General features: G+C 43.0%; 2 protein-coding genes across 5 annotated transcripts in view; one reads left to right on the top strand and one right to left on the bottom strand.

The window, feature by feature from the left end:
- Window positions 1–16,623, bottom strand: part of POLH (DNA polymerase eta) — a 37,250-nt gene extending 20,627 nt beyond the window's left edge. The window contains exons 1-4 of one of the 4 annotated variants that reach the window (XM_518497.8): window positions 16,201–16,614; window positions 12,206–12,346; window positions 11,518–11,652; window positions 7,168–7,385 (exon numbers count right to left, since the gene is read on the bottom strand). In XM_518497.8, the coding sequence (XP_518497.1) occupies window positions 7,168–7,385; window positions 11,518–11,652; window positions 12,206–12,342 (490 nt within the window). In that variant the 5' untranslated portion in view covers window positions 12,343–12,346; window positions 16,201–16,614. Of the gene's footprint in view, window positions 1–7,167; window positions 7,386–11,517; window positions 11,653–12,205; window positions 12,347–16,200 lie in introns of all 4 variants that reach the window. The other 3 variants (XM_063812469.1, XM_063812471.1, XM_063812470.1) reach the window with 3 other exon arrangements.
- The window catches only part of XPO5 (exportin 5), a 53,177-nt gene continuing 48,656 nt past the window's right edge, over window positions 16,571–21,091 (top strand). The window contains exons 1-3 of the mRNA XM_009451326.4: window positions 16,571–16,882; window positions 19,067–19,188; window positions 20,086–20,158. Of these exons, the coding sequence (XP_009449601.2) occupies window positions 16,778–16,882; window positions 19,067–19,188; window positions 20,086–20,158 (300 nt within the window). The 5' untranslated portion in view covers window positions 16,571–16,777. The remainder of the gene's footprint in view (window positions 16,883–19,066; window positions 19,189–20,085; window positions 20,159–21,091) is intronic.

Here is a 21,091-nt window from a genome sequence, read left to right as displayed (position 1 = left end):
AACCTCCACCTCCCAGGTTCAAGCAATTATCCTGCCTCAGCCTCTGGAGTAGCTGGGACTACAGCTGTGAACCTCCAGGCCCAGATAATTTTTGTATTTTTAGTAGAGATGGGGTTTCACCATGTTGGCCAGGCTGGTCTTGAACTCCTGACCTTAAGGGCTCCCAAAGTGCTGGGATTACAGGCGTGAGCCACTGTGCCCGGCCAAAAGGTAGTTTTTAAAAATAAAGTTCCTCAGCACAGTGGCTTGCGCATTTTTTTTTCTTTTTTTTTAATTATCTGTTTTCCTGAAATACCAAGGCTTGCACATATTAAGAACAATAAATACTATTAAAACATCCATCATTTAAAACTATTTATACTAGTATATATTAGCTTTGGGAAACAAAAATATGAATAATTTACTGTAATTGTATGACTTTCTGGACCTTTTTAAACAGTTAGAGCTAAATTTTCTCTGCTTTAGATTTTTTTCATCATTGCTTTCCCAGATTGGGTAATGTTGCAATCCTGTGGCAATGTAGATTTTTAAATTTAATCCTTTATCTGTATTAACTGAACAGGACCACAGAAGATAAGTGGAATTCCCTTATTTCCCTACAATGCTTTTTATCTTTTCTCTAGTTGATAAGAAAAATCTATAAAATTTTGGTTTTTCTTCAATACCATGAAATGGACTACAGGAAATACTTCAGGTAGTTCTGGTGTTAAATGCCCATGAAAGCTGAGAAAAAACTTTTCTTTCTTTCTTTTTTTTTTTTTTTTTTTTTTGAGACAGAGTCTCACTCTGTTGCTAGGCTGGAGTACAGTGGCGCAATCTCAGCTCACTGCAACCTCTGCCTCCTGGGTTCAAGTAATTCTCCTGCCTTACCCTCCCGAAAAGCTAGGATTATAGGCATGCGCCACCACACCCAGCTAATTTTTGTATTTTTAGTAGAGACAGGGTCTCACCATGTTGGCCAGGATGGTCTCAATCTCATGACGTCATGATTCGCTCGCCCTGGCCTCTCAAAGTGCTAGGATTACAGGCGTGAGCCACTGTGCCCAGCCAAGAGTTTTTCTTGTTGAATTATCTTGGCACCTTTGTGGAAATGAATTGCCACCACACACACCCCAGCCTGAAAAGTGGGGATCTACTTGTATACTTTCTATTCTATACCATTGATCTACGTATTTTCTCACACCAATACCAAACTTCCCTAGTTACAAATTTATAGTTAAATCTTGAAATCAGGTAGTATGTCTTCCAACTTAGTTCTTTTTCAAAGTTGTTTGGCTACTCCACATTCTTTGCATTTCCATACAAATTTTAGAATCAGTTTGTCAATTTCTGTGGGATTTTGGAAGGGATTGCAATGAATCTGTACATCAATTTGGGGAGAATTGAGCACTAGTAAGATTTAGTCTTCTGATACATGAGGATAGTATAATCTTTCCATTGAATTTTATAATCTTTAATAGTTATTATATGATCATTATAAGATAAAGCCAGACACAGTGGCACATGCCGATAGTTCCAGCTACTTGGAAGGCTCAAGTGGGAGGATCACTTGAGCATGAGTTCACGGGTAACATGGGCAAGACAGTGAGACCCCATCTCAAAAATAATCATTATAAAACTGTTTTGTAAGGCCAGGTGCGGTGGCTCACGCCTATAATCCTGGCACTTTGGGACGCTGAAGTGGGAAAATTGCTTGAGGCCAGGAACTCATCAAGACCAGCCTGGGCAACATAGTGAGACCATGTCTCTGTGTTTTAAAATAATAAAGAAATGAATTAAGAGAAAACAAAGGGAAAAGAAAAGGTCCTTAGCTAACAAACCAGTTACAAAATGGCAATGATGGGAAAGTTTCACCTTGACAATTTCTGAGAAGTACTTTAAGTAAATCTTACTACTTAAACTTTACACACAAATAACTATTTTAGAAAATACAAGGCCGGGCGTGGTGGCTGACGCCTGTAATCCCAGCACTTTGGGAGACCAAGGCGGGCAGATCACGAGGTCAGGAGATCGAGACCATGCTGGCTAACACGGTGAAACCCCGTCTCTACTAAAAAAAATACAAAAACATTAGCCGGGCGTGGTGGCGGGCAACAGTAGTCCCAGCTACTCGGGAGGCTGAGGCAGGAGAATGGCGTGAACCCGGGAGGTGGAGATTGCAGTGAGCCGAGATTGCGCCACTGCACTCCAGCCTGGGAGACAGAGCGAGAAAGAGACTCCCTCTCTGAAAAAAAAAAAAAAAAAAAAAGAAGATACAAAGCTGCAAATGCAGGAGGGCTGAGCATGATTGCTAGCTCTTATAGGAGGCAAGATGGAAAAGTTGATGGAAAGCTCAGTATCAAGGTATTACAAATACCTCGCCTCTTTTCTTAGATTTGAAATATATTGTATCCATGAAAAATGATTTCTGGAAGGTTATATCCACTTAGATCAGCTAATTTCTGTTATCAGGTTTTTGTGGTTGCACACATCAAAGACTCAGGAATATGATATGAAATATTTCCTAGACATTGCACTCTTCTGAACATTACATATAATAAGATGCTGGCACTGCATCTGGGAGCTTAATATTTAAGTTGGACACACTAATGCAACAGACACAAGACATACAGAAATAGACCTCTCTATAAACATGGGCATTTTTAATAAAAAAATGTACATAGGTAAGAAAAGTAAGTGTAGAAGAAAGAGGAACACGTCCATCTGAGTTAACATTCAACTACCAAGGAAGGTATATACCATCTTCAGCCAGAGATAATAGAATGCTTCAACAATGCTCTGCAGCAAAAACTAGAACTAGTCTTAATGTGTAAGACTAGTTCTAATTCTGAGGTATGTGGATTTCAGAGGGTTTGTGAATCTCCTGAAAACTGCATGCAAAATTGTCTTATGTATAGATACAAATTTTTCGGAGGCAAGCAAGGGTCTATAGCTTTCAACAAATTTTTAAGAGTATGTAATTCTCAAATAAACTTTAAAGAGCCACAAATTCAAGGCATTATAAAACCAATTCCAAATATTAAAAAAAAAAAATCAGGCTGGGTGCGGTGGCTCATGCCTGTAATCCCAGCACTTTGGGAGGCCAAGGCAGATGGATAACTTGATGCCAGGAGTTTGAGACCAGCCTGACCAACATGGCGAAACCCTATCTCTACTAAAAATACAAAACTTAGCCAGCATGGTGGCATATGCCTATAATCCCAGCTACTCAGGAGGTTGAGGCATGAGGATCACTTGAACCCTGGAGGCGGAGGCTGCAGTGTGCCAAGATCTCACAACTGCATTCCAGCCTGGGTGACACCAAAAAAATCAGTGTTGCATATGGAAACTAAAAAAAAAGAAAGTTATGTAATAAGATGTGGTACAGAAAGGTAAGACCAAAGAACACCTTTCTTATTATGATAATTACATTTCTGACTCTGGTCCCAGAATAATAAAATATCAAATATCAAAAGCTTATGTACCATGATTTTGCTTCCTCTATAAGTGGCACATCTTTATTGTCCATTATATTTTGTCCAAAGAACTAAAGGATCTGCAGCCTCTAGCTTGACATACTTTGCATTATCAGGATCAGAAAATAAAATAATTCCTTAAGTCACAAGCTTCCCTGGGCAGTTTTACTACTACCCTTCTGCACAACACATTAAAGGCATTTTATGCAATTGTTCAGCAGCAAAAGCAAAGTTTACATGTTACATCTTTTTTTTTTTTTCTTTTTTTGTTTGAGACAGAGTCTTGCTCTGTCGCCACCCAGGCTGGAGTACAGTGGCGCGATCTCGGCTCACTGCACCCTCCGCCTCCTGGACTCAAGTGATTCTCCTGTCTCAGCCTCCCAAGTAGCTGGGATTACAGGCACCTGCCACTGCGCCCGGCTAATTTTTGTATTTTTAGTAGAGATGGGGTTTTGCCATGTTGGCCAGACTGATCTTGAACTCCTGACCTCAGGTGATTCACCCGCCTTGGCCTCCCAAAGTGCTGGGATTACAGGTGTGAGCCACCACACCCAGCCAAAACATGAAACATGCAGAATTATTTGCTCTGGGGGGATACAACTGAATTCCACTTTCATAATATTCAATTAAAAAAAAGACCTCATTCTGGCAGAGGTTACAATGAGCCGAGATTGCGCCACTGCACTCCAGCCTGGGTGACAGAGTGGCTCTGTCTCAAAGAAAAACAAAAACCAAAACAAAAAAAAACCCCTCATTCTTATGCAAATTCTTAGACCTGGAATCTAGGACTATCATAATCTAACGTTATCACAAAAGCAAGTTTTTTTTTTTTTTTTTTAAGATGGAGTCTTGCTCCGTTGCCGAGGCTGGAGTGCAGTGGTACGATCTCAGCTCACTGCAACCTCCTCCTTCCGGGTTTAAGGAATTTTCTGCTTCAGCCTCCAGAATAGCTGGGATTACAGGCACATGCCACCACGCCCAGCTAGTTTTTTTGTATTTTCGGTAAAGACGAAGTTTCACCATCTTGGCCAGGCTGGTCTTGAACTCCTGACCTCATGATCTACCCGCCTCGGCCTCCCAAAGTGCTTGGATTACAGGTGTGAGCCACCGCGCCCAGCCACAAAAGCAAGTTTTTATTGTCCTAATTCTATTCAAATCTAAGAAAAAAAAATTAACCTTCAAGTACATGTTATTAAAACACTTCATACAGATTATATCACAATTTTTTTTAGATAAAGTAAATAAAAATGAATTTATTTAAAAAACCCATTTATCATTTCCCAACACATCAATAATCAGTAGAAAATGAAAAAAATATATAAAAGCCTGGGCAACATAGTGAGACCCTGTCTCTACAAAAAATTTAAAAATTAGCCAGGCATGATGGCACATACTTGTAGTTCTAGCTACTCTGGAGGCTGAGGTGGGAGGATTGTTTGAGCCCAGGAGTTCAAGGCTGCAGTGAGCCATAATTACACACCTGTGAATAGCGACTGATAGCCACTGCACTCCAGCCTGGGCAACATAGTGAGACTTCCATCTCAAAAAAAAAAAAAAAAGACAAGGAACTAATAATTAGGATAGGATATACAAGGAACTCTTGCAAATCAAAAAATAAATAATTTTACCATTTTTCCATGGAAAAATGGGCAAAGATTATAAATAAGTAAATCACAGAAGCAGAAACTCAGCTGGCTTACAAGTGTATGAAGAGATCTTCAATCTCAATTAGTGATCAGAGAAATGTAAATTAAAGCAAAACAAACAAACATTATATTGGCAAATATTTTTAAACATTAGATGATACCAGTTGTTGTTGAGAATATGGGGGAAACAGGAACTTTTATGTACTGCTAGGGGGAATGTAAACTGTTAGAGCAGGACATTAGAAGCAACCAATGAATTTGTCACTAGGGAAAATGGTCTGTAACCATGGTGGATCCATATCATGGATTACGCTGCAAGTAACAGCCATCGAAGCCATCAATTACAAATAAATACAGCCACATGGACACATCTCTAAGGTCATTACTGAAGGAAAATTAAGAAAAAGAATGAAGGCTGGGCGCGGTGGCTCACGCCTGTAATCCCAGCACTTTGGGAGGCCGAGGCGGGCGGATCACAAGGTCAGGAGATCGAGACCATCTTGGCTAACACGGTGAAACCCTGTCTCTACTAAAAATACAAAAAAATTAGCCGGGCACGGTGGCGGGCGCCTGTAATCCCAGCTACTCAGGAGGCTGAGGCAGGAGAATGGTGTGAACCCGGGAGGCGGAGCTTGCAGTGAGCCGAGATAGCACCACTGCAGTCCGGCCTGGGCAAAGAGTGAGACTCCGTCTCAAAAAAAAAAAAAAAGAAAAAGAATGAGATCTATAATAGCACAAAATCATCTTGTAATTAAAAAGCACATAGACAAAGCAATACTGAGTAACTTATAAAGATATAGGCCAGGTACAGTGGCTTACACCTGTAATGCCAGCACTTTGGGAGGCCAAGGCAGGTGGATCATTTGAGGTCAGGAGTTCAAGACCTGCCTGGCCAACATGGTGAAACCCCATCTCTACTAAAAATACAAAAATTAGCAGCGTGTGGTGGATACATGCCTGTAATCCCAGCTACTTGGGAGGCTGGGGCAGGAGAACTGCTTGAACCCTGGAGGCGGAGGTTGCAGTGAGCTGAGATCATGCCACTGCACTCCAGCCAGGGCGACAGAGTGACGCTCCATCTCAAAATAAAGAAATAAAGAAATGAAATGAAATGAAAAGGAAAGAAAGAAAGAAAGAAAGGGAAAGAAAGAAAAGAAAGGAAGGAAGGAAGGGAGGAAGGAAGGAAAGAAGGAAGGAAGGAAGGAAAGACAGACATCTAAGATATATCAAATGTATCAGTGGGTACAAGAGGGTAGGTGCGGTACAGAGGGAGTGGGAAAATCACTATAAAGGGTAAAAGTAGCAAAATACAATGAGAGGGGCCTTGTGCAGCCCATATGTAATAATGTGCTAAGAAGTGATTAGAAATTTTGAATCACTCAACTCCCTATACCTGAGGTCCCCCTTTAAAAAGCTCACCCTTCTTATATATGAAGAAACCAAGACACTAAGTTATAATAATATAAATTAAGCTACCAATGACAAAGTGCTCAGTCAGCCTTCTATTGATTTTTTTGTTTTTTGAGACAGAGTCTCCCTCTGTAGCCTAGGCTGGAGTGCAGTGGCGAGATCTCGGCTCACCTCAATCTCCACCTCCTGGGTCCTGGTTCAAGCAAATCTCCTGCCTCAGCCTCCCAAGTAGCTGGGATTACAGGCACGCGCCACCATGCCCAGCTAATTTTTGTATTTTTAGTAGAGATGGGGTTTCACCATGCTGGCCAGGTTGGTCTTGAACTCCTGACCTCATGATCCACCCACCTCGGCCTCCCAAAGTGCTGGGATTAGAAGCGTGAACCACCGCGCCAGGTCTCTGCCTTCTATTGATAACACTAACCTGCCCTAGTTATATCTAAAGAGAAATGTACTTTCATACAGATTTCACAGCTTCTCAACAGCCATATACCTGGAAAGATAAGAAAATTTGTATATCCTTCCATGTGAGTCCTTGTGATTCATTCAGGCTGTAGTTTAAGTTTCCTTTCAATTATTCCAAGGAGAATCAGCATGACCAAGCAAAGCAGGTTCCAAAGGCAGGAAGCAGAAGCAGTATGATGCTATGGAAGTACCTTTCTGAACAGTCTCTTCTGCCGTTGTAGGGCCTTGGGGCAACCCTTCAATGTAAGTGCTTGGCAACAAGTCTGCCGAGATAGGCTGACCTTGTAGCTTTTGTAGTCTCTCTTGTACAGCACTGGTCAGATCTACGTAAGCCTCATCAATGCTGGCACGTTCAATCACAGCAAAACGAGACATTATCTCCATCACTTCAACACTGGCTTCCCGGTACCTAAGAAGTATAAGGATCATTCATGCAGGCAATAAACAGAGGCAACCTTGAGATTGTCTGCTCCACTCCCATCCTGCCATAATGAACAATAATACACGTAATCAAGAGACATGTGGCTTAACAGAGACTAGACAATAGTAACTGAAAGGGTCAATCGGCAGGCAGATGGTCAATAATAGAAGCATGGAAAAGGAAGAATCACGGAGGCAAACATTTTTAGCACAATGCCAGAACTACCAAGGCAGAAAGCATTCAGACTATGAACACGTCTATATGACAAGGAACTCTCTAAAAAATAAAGAAATGCCTCAAATTTGTGTATTACTATGATCACCTATTCCTTTTATTTTCATATATCCACCAAGAAATCTTCTGCTTCTAATTTTGTCTTCAAAAAAAGGGTAATTTACATGCAACACTGCACTGATCAGTGAACCAGAGTATATGGTCTTCCCCAGGATAGTATTTCTCACCATAAATTAACAAACTGGCATATGGATTTTATACTTCAGTCAACGGTGAGTTTGGTTAACATGTGAACTGGTCATCACCACATACACACACATGCCTTAACCAACCATTTACGGATATACTAATATTCAAATGATCAAGTTGAAGATAAGCACCTAGAATGTGGTGATGTGTCTGGGCAGGCAGACAACCTTCCTCAGGGTATACATACCAATCTCATCGTATGTCTTCTATTCAAACTTTAATAAGCAGCTCTTCTGGCTCTATACCTAGTTTTCTATGACAATATACAGATATTTTCTTTTTTTTCTTGTTTTTCGAGATGAAGTCTCGCTCTTGTCTCCCAGGCTGGAGTGCAATAGTGGCATCTCGCCTCACTGCAACCTCCACCTCCCGGGTTCAAGCGATTCTCCTGCCTCAGCCTCCCAAGTAGCTGGGATTACAGGCGCCTGCCACCACGCCTGGTGAATTTTTTTGTATTTTTAGTAGAGACAGGGTTTCACCATGTTGGCCAGGCTGATCTCGAATTCCTGACCTCAGGTGATCCACCCACCTCGGCCTCCCCAACTGCTGGGATTACCGGCGTGAGCCACCACATCCGGCCAATATACAGATATTTGCTTTCCTTTGGTTTGGACCTGCTTTGTAGTGTCCAGTTCTTTGTTCCTATTGACTTTATATTTACCATAAAAATGAAAACATCGGTACCTCTTCACCATGACACCCATAAAAACTAATATAATTATTGTTCTAAAACACTCTCAAATTAGAGAATTAGAGAAATACTTGACTTTTTTTTTTTTTTAAATCATTATTTGAACTAGGAAGAGGATAGGCCTCAAAGAAAATGAAGAGCAAGATCGGGCGCAGCAGTTCACACCTGTAATCCCAGCACTTTGGGAGGCAGAGGTAGGTGGATCACCTGAGGTCAGGAGTTCGAGACCAGCCTGACCAACATGGAGAAACCCCATTTCTACTAAAAATATAAAATTAGCCAGCACGGTGGCACATGACTGTAATCCCAGCTACTCGGGAGGCTGAGGCAGGAGAATCACTTGAATCCAAGAGGTGGAGGTTGTGGTGAGCCGAGATTGCACCATTGCTCCCTAGCCTGGGCAACAAGAGTGAAACTCCATCCCCTACCCACAAAAAAAAAAAAAAAAAGAAAAGAAAGAGCAATATACTCACACACACAGCCAGAAAAGGATACTTATAATATTGTGAAATATATATTCGGTCTTCATCCCACTTTCCTGGCATACAACTCCAAAAATCCTTGGAATCACCCAAGTTTTGTCTTTTTGTATGCTAATGTTAACTAATAGCTTCAGGATAGGGCAGGTCACCAAAAAGACCACGGCATAATTAGAGGGTTGGGACTTTTGGCCCCACCCCCTCAACTTCTGGGGAGGGGAGAGGAAGAGAGATACTGCAGGTCAAGTTGATTACCCACAGCCAATGGTTCAATCAGTCATGAGTACATAATGGAGCCTCCCTAAAAACCCAAGAGGACAGGGTCCGGAGAGGTTCCAAATAGCTGTAATAGTAGAGATTCCTGGAGGGTGGCTCACCCAGGGAGGGCATGAAAGCTCCGCACCCCTTCTCACATGCCTTGCTCTATATATCTCCTCATCTTCATCTTCTTTTTGACAGGATCTCACTGTTGCCCAGGCTGCACGCAGTGGTTTGATCATGACTCTCTGCAACCACAATCTCCTGGGCTCAAGCGACCCTCCCACCTCAGCTTCCGGAGTAGCTGGAACTAGAGCTGCACAACACCATGTCTAGCTAAATTTTTTTGTTTTTGTTTTTGTTTTAATTTTGGTAGAGACGAGGTCTTACTATGTTGCCCAGGCTGGTCTCAAACTTCTGAGCTCAAGCAATCCTCCTGTCTCAGCCTCCCAAAGTGCTAGGATTACAGGCGTGAGCCACCATGCCCAACCTATCTGTATCCTTCGTAATATCCCTTATAATAAACATAAGTAAGTGTTCTCCTGAGTTCTGTGAGTCGCTTCAGCAAATTAATCAAATCCGAAGAGGGGGTTGCAGGAACCCCAACTTAAAGCCAGCTGTTCAGACGTTCTAAAGGCCTGGACTTGTGATGGAAAGGAAGGAGGGGGTGTTCTTGTGGTATTGAGCCCTCAACATGTGGAATCTGATGCCATCTCCAGGTAGACAGTGTTGGAATTGACTGGGAGGACATGCAGCTGGTGTCTGCTGATTGGTGTGTGGGGAAATACTTCCACACCTTTGGTCACAGATGTCTTCTGTGTTGATTGTTCTTGTGGTGTGAGAGGAGAGGAAAACCATAGTTTGAGTTTTTCTAAAACAATACTCTATTTCAGTGCTTCCTCACAGCCTCTTGAGCAAAACACTGCAAGGTATTTTTAAGAGTATTTGGAAAACTTAATCTTCAGTCAAGTCTATCTTCTTTTCTAGCAATAATTCCAATGTGGGTCTGTATGCCACTCTACCTTTAGACTTCTAATTCATAGAATTAGAATTAGAATTCAGAAGTATGTCAGGTCCTAAGTCAAAGCATGATTCCTATACCACAACACATAGTATAGTGTACCTTGAGAACATAGATACTAGAATCTTAAAAAACAGATGTGAATCCTCAGTCTTTCACTTAGCTGTCTGAACTTTTCTCTTTCTTGAGACAGGGTCTCACTCTGTCACCCAGACCGGAGTGCAGTGGTGTGATCTGGGCCCACTGCAACCTCTGCCTCCCAGGCTCAAGCAATCCTCTCAACTCAAGCTTCCCGAGTAGCCGGGACTGCAAGTGTGTGCCACCATGCCTGGCTAATTTTTGTATTTTCTGTTAGAGATGGGGTTTCCCCATGTTGCCCAGGCTGGCCCCTATGTTGCCCAGGCTGGTCTCCTGGACTCAAGTGATCAGCCCGCCTCAGCCTCCCTAAATGCTAGGATTACAGGCATGAGCCACCACCCCCAGCCTAACTTAAATTATTTAATTTCTCTGAACTTGATTCATTATCTCCGAAGGGGGAGTAATATTAGTACCTACCTTATAACAATGTCAGATTTAATAGAGATATTGCCTATAGAGAGCTTAACACTGTGCCTGGCATGTGATAATATGTTTAATACATATTAGCTGTTAGGATTAAAGGCTGGGGTTTGTGCCTACCTCTGACTTAGCTATGCTGATTCATATCCCCCATTCCAAGGTGAAACTTCTAATATTTGCGGAGAGATAGCTTAATCTAAAAACAGAGAAATCTCCCTTGATATTGTTCAATTATAGCAACTAATTCCTGATATTGTACTACAATGTCAGTTTGACTCAGCCTTTCCTGGAAAAATTCTCAGTTTCACAGTCAGTTTTTCAAATACTTTAGATTTTTGGATGGAGAACATGGGAATTGGTATTAAGTCTGAATTTAACAACCAATTTTGAACAATTAAGGAACTGAATAGATATCAAAGGCAGCAACTCTTACATGGTATAATGGTTTAGAACTGTCCCCAAAACACAATATTAAAATCTGTTTTTCATTTCACAGAGACAAGATGGCTAACCAAAAAGAATTTTTTCAGGTGTTATTTACATGGAACAAATTCAAAACACCAGTCCCTAGCCTCATGGAGTATTATTTTCGACTCCTTTATGTCTCCTTAAATAATGTTTTTTTCTTACTTGGTGAGGTTAGCTTTCCCACGGGACTCACGAACTTGTGCCAGTAGAAGATCTGGACATAACTTCTTAGCATCATCTGCCCACATACTTCTAGTGACTCCAAATGCACGAGCTTCATAACTCACTGCAATTATTCTAAGGTTAGAAAAAAAAGGAAACAGAAAACATATTATATGATCACAAGCAAAAACAAGTAACATTTAACACAAGTAATCTATAAACATATTAGAAACTTTTTGACCACAGATGCCATCATTCAATCCAAAACAAAGCAGTTCAGAAATCTCAAAAATAGGGCCAGGCACAGCGGCTCATGCTGGCAATTCCTGTACTTTGGGAGGCCAAGGCAGAAGGACTGCTTGAGGCCGGGAGTTCAAGACCTGCTTGGGCAATATAGTGAGCCCTGCCCCCCCAACCAATCCCCATCTCTACCCACCCCTCAAAAAATAAAATCAGCTTGGCATGGTGGGGCGCTCCTGTAGTTCTAACTATTTGGGAGACTGAAGAGGGATGATCACTTGAGCCCAGGTCAAAGCTGCTGTGAGCTGATGGTGCCACTGCACTCTGGATGGGACAACAGAGAAAGGCCCTGTCACCACCACCACCACCACCACCACAACAACAAAGGACCTGCCACAGTGCCACTGTGTTACCATTGAATAGTTGTGACAATAACAATGATACATACCCACCACCCTTCCATGATTTGTACTGTACAACTGCACAAGGTTTATTCCTCAAATGAGGATTTTGCCGCTGCTCCACTTGAACAAAAAAACAGTCCATGTCCACGAGAGCAACCACTCGATCCTGTCCAGTAGCCATTTTTCTGTAACACGACATTTTATGGACAGTTAGAAAAACACCTAATCCAAAATGCTAGGGAAAACTGTAATTCCATTCTTTCACTGATCAGTTACCATGAGCATGGGAGCATGGAAACTAACAAGAATGAAATAGGCATTTAAATATACAGGTTGAGTATCCCTTATCTGAAATGGCTGGGATCCAAAGTGCTTGAGATTTTGCATTTTTTTCAAATTTTGCAATATTTGCATTATAATCACCAGTTAAGCATCCGTAATCCAAAAATCCTAAACCTACAATGCTCTAATAAACATTTCCTTTGAATGCTGTGTTGGTGCAAAAAATTTTTTGGATTTTGGAAGATTTCAAATTTCAGATTAGGGATACCCTGAGTGGAAAAAACAGTTTTTAAGATTCTTTCACTCAACAACAATCAATAAGGTAGACTTCTGTGACCAAATGTGTGAGGATTTCTCCCCACCAACAAACAAGCAATCAATTCTGCAGCAGACACCAAGTGGGTATCCTCCAATTCGAGTCTGACATTATCTACCTGGAGAAAGTGTCAGATCTCACAGGTTGATGGCTCAGTCCCACAAGACTGCCCCCTACTTCTGATGCCAATCACAAGCCACAGGTTGTTTTACCTGTGCTTCTAACTGACTGGATATAAATTGGGAATCTCATGGGCCCCTCTTTGGGTTCAGTTAATTTGCCAGAGTGGCTCACAGAACTCAGGTAATCAAATTTACTAGTTTATTATAAAGGATATACAGATGAAGAGATACACATGGCAAGGCATGCCCTCCCTGGGAACACCACTCTCCAGGAACTTCCTTTTGCTCCTATCCAGCAGCTCTTCGAACCCTCTCCTCTTGGGCCTTTTATGGAGACTTCATTGGATAGCCATGACTGACATCCGTGTAGAAATGCGACTGGACAAAAAAGATATGATCTAATACTAATAGACTGGGGAAACCCAGCAAGGCCTGTCCAGATTCTTCCTGGCCTCTCTGGGTAGCATTCCTTTCTCCAGGGTATGGGGTAGGAACTCTTCTGAAATGAAAGTCTTATGACCCATAATCAGAAAGGCAGGGGAAGATTAGAGTCCTGCTTTGGGCAGGTGAAAGGAGGGCAGAAGGCCAGAGAGAGATTCTGTTTTCTGAGGCTTGCTTCAAGAGCTCCAACATTATAACGAAAGCTAGGGGAGTTATGAGCTAGGAACCGTGGACAAAAACTAACATACATATATCACAATATCACAGATACTCAACCTGTACTGCTGGCATAAGAATAAATTAGTACAATTTTATGAAGGCAATAGGTATTAAAAGCTTTAAAAATACTTATCCTTAAAAGAACTAACCACAAAATACAAACATAGCCAATTGGCACATAAAAATAGGCTCACCATCATTAGTCATGGAGAAATGGAAATTAAAATGCACATCACCAGGGGAAGAGAACCAATACGGAATCAGTTGACAGACAAATCTCAAGTATAAATTCAGAGAAAAGAGAAGGAGAAAATAATATATAACATCATAGCATTCATGAAAAATGTCAACCTTTTACTCTAAAATACTTTTAGACTTACAGAAAATTGCAAAAATGGTAGAGTTCTCCTACTCCCAGTTTCCTGATGTTAACATCTTACTTAACACAATTATCAAAATTTAAAAATGAACATTGGCATATTATTAACTACATACTTTACTGTACCCCAATCTGTGGCATTTCCTCGGTTGTTCCTTGTTTTTCATGACCATGACACTGTTTTTTTTTTTGAGACAAAGTCTCGCTCTTGTCCCCCCGCCAGGCTGCTTTAAATACTACTGATATTTGACTTCCACAACTATATATACTAACTTAATTGGTATGGGTATGACCTGGGCATGAGTTTTTTGTTGTTGTTGTTGTTGTTTTTGAGTTAGAGTTTCGTTCTCGTTGCGCAGGCTGGAGTGCAATGGCACAGTCTCGGCTCACTGCAACCTACGCCTCCCGGGTTCAAGCGATTCTCCTGCCTCAGCCTCCTGAGTAGCTGGGGTTACAGGCGCACACCACCACGCCCGGCTAATTTTTGTATTTCGAGTAGAGACTGGGTTTCACCATGTTGGCCAGGCTAGTCTCTAACTCCTGACCTTAGGTGATCCACCCACCTCGGCCTCTCAAAGTGCTGGGATTACAGGCGTGAGCCACCGCGCTCGGCCTAGCATGGGGATTTTTTTTTTTTCTAGACAGAGTCTCCGTCTGTCACCCAGGCTGGAGTGCAGTGGTGAGATCTCAGCTCACTGCAACCTCCATCTCCCGGTTTCAAGTGATTCCTCTGCCTCATCCCCATTAGCTGGGACTACAGGCGCGTGCCACCCCGCCCGGCTAATTTTTTGTATTTTTAGTAGAGACGGGGTTTCACCGTGTTAGCCAGGATGGTCTCGATCTCCTGACCTCGTGATCCGCCCGCCTCGGCCTCCCAAAGTGCTGGGATTACAGGCGTGTGCCACCGCGCCAGGCCGGGGATTTTTAAAAGCTCTCCAGGTAATTCCAATATGCAGCAGTTTGGGAGCCAAGACCTAAATAAGACAATCGAAACACCAGCAATCCATGATTTAAATACGAGAAACACAGGTTATACAGTTGAGTGAGCACCCAACTGTATTCTAAAAAAAGTTTTTCAAAAACTAACATTCACCTTGAAAAAAAAAACTTGTCTTACAACTGCAAAGCAGGAAGGTGAGTGGAAAGAAAAACAATTAAAATCAGAGCAGTCAAAGCATTAATTCCTTATAAATTCCAATCGACCACGCCTAAAACAGGCAGAATGTGATACTTTAAACATTTACAAGTTAAAACTATAACATGCCAGAAATCTCTCTACTTTGAAGTGGCTTTTCAGTAGTACTGGAACAGACTGAGCCAACAAATAGTATTGTAACACAAAAAAACACAGGCTAAGCACCATATTAGATCCAAATACCAGAAGTGGAGCAAGAATAGGAAGCAGTGATTTATGTTCAGCACACAATTTACTAAGCACACAATCACAAAAACAGACATGCAGACTTTAACAGATAATAAAGCTGTTGAGGTTTTCCGTTTATGTATTTACTGGAGAAAGCAAGAGCTTTATTTATTTATTTTTGAGACGGAGTTTCGCTCTGTCGCCCAGGCTGGAGTGCAAAGGCGCGATCTCGGCTCACTGAACCTCCGCCTCCCGGGTTCAAGCGATTCTCCCACCTCAGCCTCCCGAGTAGCTGGGATTACAGGCGCGCGCCGCCACGCCTGTATAAAAATACTAAAAATGCAAACATAATTTTTGTATTTTTAGTAGAGACGGGGTTTCACTATGTTGGTGAGGCTGGTCTCGAACTCCTGACCTCAGGTGATCCGCCCGCCTCCGCCTCCCAAAGTGCTGGGATTACAGGCGTGAGCCACCGAGCCCGGCCAAGAGCTTTATAAAGATGGAAAATGAAGAAGACTTTCTGCCCAAGCCATGCTTTTGGATAAGGATTACACTACTTTGAAACCTTATACATAGCACTTGGCCAATTATCAAAACTGCACAAACCTTCACTGATTGCAATTATTCCCTTTAAACATCTCGAGTTACCCCAATCCGCACAAAACAAGTTTAGTGCCCACCAGGTAATAATACATCCAGGAAAGTAATTCCAAGAGAGAGGTTTAACAACTACAGGGAAAAACATACTTTTTTCTACAAGAAAAATCTTAGAAGACAGTACCAGGGCCTTATCCCTGTTAGCATGATTTATATTTCACGCAACCTTGGCCCAGTCACTGCTACATTATAAAACCAATAGCCAAGGCAACATAGAAAGTCTGAACACAGTGACAGCGAACGGTTCTAAATTTTCTTACCAAGGTAACAAACACCTGGCAAAACTGCCAGCAGCGGTTGCCGAAAATGCTGGGTTCGGTGCCTACTGGAAGGAAAATGGAAGGGCTCCTGAATATCTTTTCGCCTTTCTGGGAGCGGTCCAGTGAGTTTCGAGCGAGATTTATTCCCTGTGACGACGGAGAAACCGAGAAGGGATCGTAAAGGATCCTGCCCGGGCAACCGTCCCCAGCCGGGATCAGCCGAGAGCGGCGCGCCCAGTAATGAAGCCGCCAGACTGAGGTCTGACAGCTCGCCCGCTGCGAAGGGCCGTTGACGCGGCTGCGCACCGCGGCCCTTCCGCCTCCCGCCCCGCCCACCTAGGCTCAACCTGCACACGGGAGCCGCCACTTCCGCGGGCGCGTGCGCAGTGGCGGGCCGGGCGCGTGCGCAGCGCCGGCTTCTTCCCAGCGCGAGCTGCTGCTAACGCTCCTCCTCCAGCTTCCCACCCCCGCCTGCCCGCCGCGGCCCGGTACCAACGGGTGGTCTCGCCGAGGGAGCTGTCGTGCCTCGTGGTCCCGGGACTGCAGTGGTGTGCGCTCTCGGCGCGTGGCGCTAGGCATGGCGATGGATCAAGTAAATGCGCTGTGCGAGCAGCTGGTGAAAGCGGTGACGGTCATGATGGACCCCAACTCCACCCAGCGCTACCGGCTGGAAGCCCTCAAGGTAGCTGGGGTCCTGGCGTCCTGGGCCGGTCCCGACACCCTCTCCCAGCCCCAGCAGCTCCGGCGCCGCCTGTAACTGGGGTAGTCTCCCGCCCACGCGGCCCCTGGACCTCCTTTCCCAACTCCCCGGGACCTTCCCCTCGCGGCCCTCCGCGCCTCTCCCAAACCGCCGCCTTCTCTACTCGCCGCTCCTGTCCTTTGCCTGGGACACTCCGGTCCCTATGCTGCTTCTCATCTCGCCGCAGCTTCCCACAGCCCTCTCCTCCCCCTTTCTTCGCTTCTGTGCACTCTTGTCCGCAACACGACCCTCGCCCATTTTCATCCCCAAGCCCGACATCCCCTCGCCTTCCCGAGACGCACGTGTAGATCCCGCCCCCAACACCAGCTTCGTTCTTTATGATCTCCCCTGCACTAAACGTTTTCCTGCTGGCCCACTCCCCTGGCCCTGACCGAGCTCCAGCCCCTCTGGTACCCTTATGCTTATATCCTTTAACATCTCTCGCTAACTTTCGTTTGTGTCTTGGACATTTTCCGGGGAAATTCTCGCACCCCTACTTCTCCCATGTTTTTGAGTGTAATATTTTTAGGCTATTTTGCGCAAAGATAACTTCTACCACTTACTTTGCATTTTAACAAGGGCACTTTGGTTTCCTGAAAGTAGTTTGCTTGAGACCCGAATGCTCTGCTCTTGGGACTGACTTATGTTGCAGTTTGGGGGTGTTAATACAATTCAAGCTTACTTGCCCATAAAACAACGTGTGTGGGCTGTGAGAAATGGCCATTTAGGAGAAAATACTTGTGCTGTACATTTTTAAAGTGATGTTAACTTCAAAAAAGAGAGTGACCACCACTTGGAGGAAATGTTACAATATGTAGATGTATGCCACAGGGTTTGGAATCAGAAACAATTGGGTTCTATTAGTTTGGTTTTTATTATTAATATTTAAAATAGACACAAAAGTGGAGAGAATACGACAGTGATTCTGCATGTTCCTGTCACCTAAATTCAGCAATTAAAGATTTTACCGCATTTACTTTTTCCACTGCCTATCCTCTCTCCCTGCCTCGAAGGCTTTTAAAAGAAACCCTAGAAATTGTTATTTCACCCCTATGTACGTCAGGGGGATGTCTCTGACAAATAATTTCTTATTCCTTTGTGTCCATTTTTTTCCAACACTAGTAGGGCTACTGTTGGCCGTAGCATGGAAAAAATCTGGAACCATCACGCTGGAAGGAATGTTTATCAGTTCTTTATTCATAATATATATATAATATATACACATAAAATAGAGTGAACACCACTTGGAGGAAATGTTATATATATATATAACTTTTATATATTTTATATTTTTATTTTTATATTAAATATATATTTTAAAAGCAACTGTGCTTGGAGATCCACATAATATTGATCTAGGTTTTGCAACTTTAAACATATAGCTCAGGTTGGAGTTTCTTTTTGAGATAGGGTCTCACTCTCGTTGTCCAGGCTGGCGTGCAGTGGTGAGATCTCGGCTCACTTCAGCCTTGCTTTCTCGAGCTCAAGTGATTCTCCTACCACTTCAGCCTCCTGAGTAGCTGGGATTACAGGCACCTGCCACCATGCCCGGCTAATTTTAAAAAATATTTTTAGTGGGCCGGGCGCAGTGGCTCACGCCTGTAATCCCAGCACTTTGGGAGGCCAAGGCAGGTGGGTCACCTGAGGTCAGGAGTTCAAGACCAGCCTGGTCAACATGATGAAACCCTGTTTCTACTAAAAATACAAAAATTAGCTGGGTGTGGTGGCGTGCACTTGTAGTCCCAGCTACTTGGGCTCAGGAGGCCGAGGCAGGAGAACTGCTTGAACCTGGGAGGCAGAGGTTGCAGTGAGCCGAGATCATGCCATTGCACTCCAGCCTGGGCGACAGAGTGAGACTCCGTCTCAAAAAAAAAAAAAAAAAATATATATATATATATATATATATATATATATATATATATATTTAGTAGAGATGGGGTTTCGCCATGTTGCCTAGGCTAGTCTCAAACTCCTAGACTCAAGTAGTCCACCCATCTCAGCCTCCCAGAGTGCTGGGACAGGTGTAAGCCACCGCACCCGGCCCTGGTTGGAGTTTCTTAAGATGAAATTCTTTTAGTCCCTGTTCGCTCAGCCCTCGAAAGGAAACACTAACTTTTCTTCTTTCAGTTTTGTGAAGAGTTTAAAGAAAAGTGTCCTATCTGTGTACCCTGTGGCTTGAGGTTGGCTGAGAAAACACAAATTGCCATCGTCAGACATTTTGGCCTTCAGATCCTGGAACACGTTGTCAAGTAAGGAGCTCTTGGACATTACCACTGAAGTCTGAGAGAACAGATCTTTATATCTTATATAACCTATAGAGATGCTGTTTAGGTGAGTAGAGAAGAGCAATCTCCAAGAAGAGAGGAATGATCCCCTAGATGTTATCAGAACCTCACAGGAGCTCTCATTCAAGATTTAACCTTTCTTTTCTTCAGTTTCTTCATCCATGTAAAGTGTGTGGTACATATTACCCATTCAACAAATATTACCTGCCATTTAGCCAATACTTACTGAGCTCTGACTATATGTCATTAGCCCTCAAAGCCTTTTTAGAGTAATGCAATGTATAGGTCAATGAATCTCTGATTAGGCACTGTGGCTTTCTTTTTTCTCTCTCTCTGAGTTTGTGTGCCTCCTCTGGGTGGTACATCCAAAGCAGGATTGTATGAGAATAACTGAAAACCCATCCTAACTTGATTGTCCTACCCTCAACACCTATCAGAAGAGGTAGCCTTTAAGACTTAGCCATAGTTTTTCCAGAATTGTTTTGTAAGCCAGCACAGAAAATGACTGATGTCAAAATTGCATTTTCTGAAAAGCAAGTACATTGTTGCAGTTGACCTAGATGTATATTCACTTTTGGCCCATCAACAAAATCATGAGGAAAAGCTGGCGTGTGGTACAAATCTTGTGCGGATTCCAGTTAATGGACCACTGCATATATAAAACCTTTTCCCAAGAATTTTTGTGTTAGTATTTTGGTTAAATGTAGATCATTTTTGCCCATTCATTGACGGGTACAAAATCAAAAGTATAATTTCTTAATGAAATCTCCAGTGTAATCAAATGTAGAAATCCATGCTATTCTCTTGTAAAGACAAGACTTCTAAAGTGGTTCTATTGACTTTATGCATTTTGGTGGTCAGGTTTCGGTGGAACGGCATGTCTCGATTGGAGAAGGTGTATCTGAAGAACAGTGTCATGGAGCTGATTGCAAATGTAAGGAATGGGTGGTTGGGAGACATGTTTCCAAGGTAGTTTAGGCAAAGCGTGACTTCTTCAATAGGGAGTTTGTGTAAAAATTCACTGCTTCTAAATAGGTCAGACAGCACAAGAAATCATAATTCAGGCCAGGCACAGTGACTCACACCTGTAATTCTAGCGCTTTGGGAAGCCAAGGTAAGAGGATCACCTGCATCTAAGAATTCGAGAGCAGCTTGGGCAATGCAGTGAGACCCCATCTCTACCAAAAATGCAAAAATTAGCTGAGCGTGGTGGCGCATGCCTGTGGCCCAGCTACTCAGGAGGCTGAGGTGGGAGGATTGTCTGAGCCCAGGAGGTCCAGACTGCAGTGAGCTGTGATGGTGCCATGGCACTCCAGCCTGTGCAACAGAGCAAGACCCTATCTCAAAACAAAACAAAACAAAACAAAAGCAGAAAGCATAATTCAGCATATGTCTCTTACTAGGTTTAATTAATCATGCTTATGTATTGACTTCTATTTTTTAAATTATAAAGACAGGGCAGAGGGGATTAAATATTTTCAACAAATCAGTAAGATTCTTAGATCTAAATTAGATTGAAACACTATTTTATTTTCTTTTATTCCAAACAACTACTATGTGATACTAATGATGAAAAACATGCAGAATTTTAAGTATGCAGAATGAATTTGTTTCAAGTATTAGAATATGACTTTTTTTTTTTTTTTGAGACAGAGTCTCTGTTGCTCCGGCTGGATTGCATTAGCATGATCGTAGCTCACTGCAGCCTCGAACTCCTGGGCTCAAGTGATCTTCTCACCTTAGCCTCCCAAGTAGCTGGGATTATAGGCATGTGGTACCATGCCCAGCTAATTTTGTTTTTGGTTTTTAGAGAGACAGGGTCTCACTGTGTTTCCCAGGCTAGTCTGGTCTCAAACCCCTGGCCTCA

This window comes from Pan troglodytes, chromosome 5 (assembly GCF_028858775.2).
Source record: "Pan troglodytes isolate AG18354 chromosome 5, NHGRI_mPanTro3-v2.0_pri, whole genome shotgun sequence".
Lineage (NCBI taxonomy): Eukaryota > Metazoa > Chordata > Mammalia > Primates > Hominidae > Pan > Pan troglodytes.
Note: the sequence above shows the minus strand (reverse complement) of the source record. Positions and strands in the feature narration are given on the sequence as shown.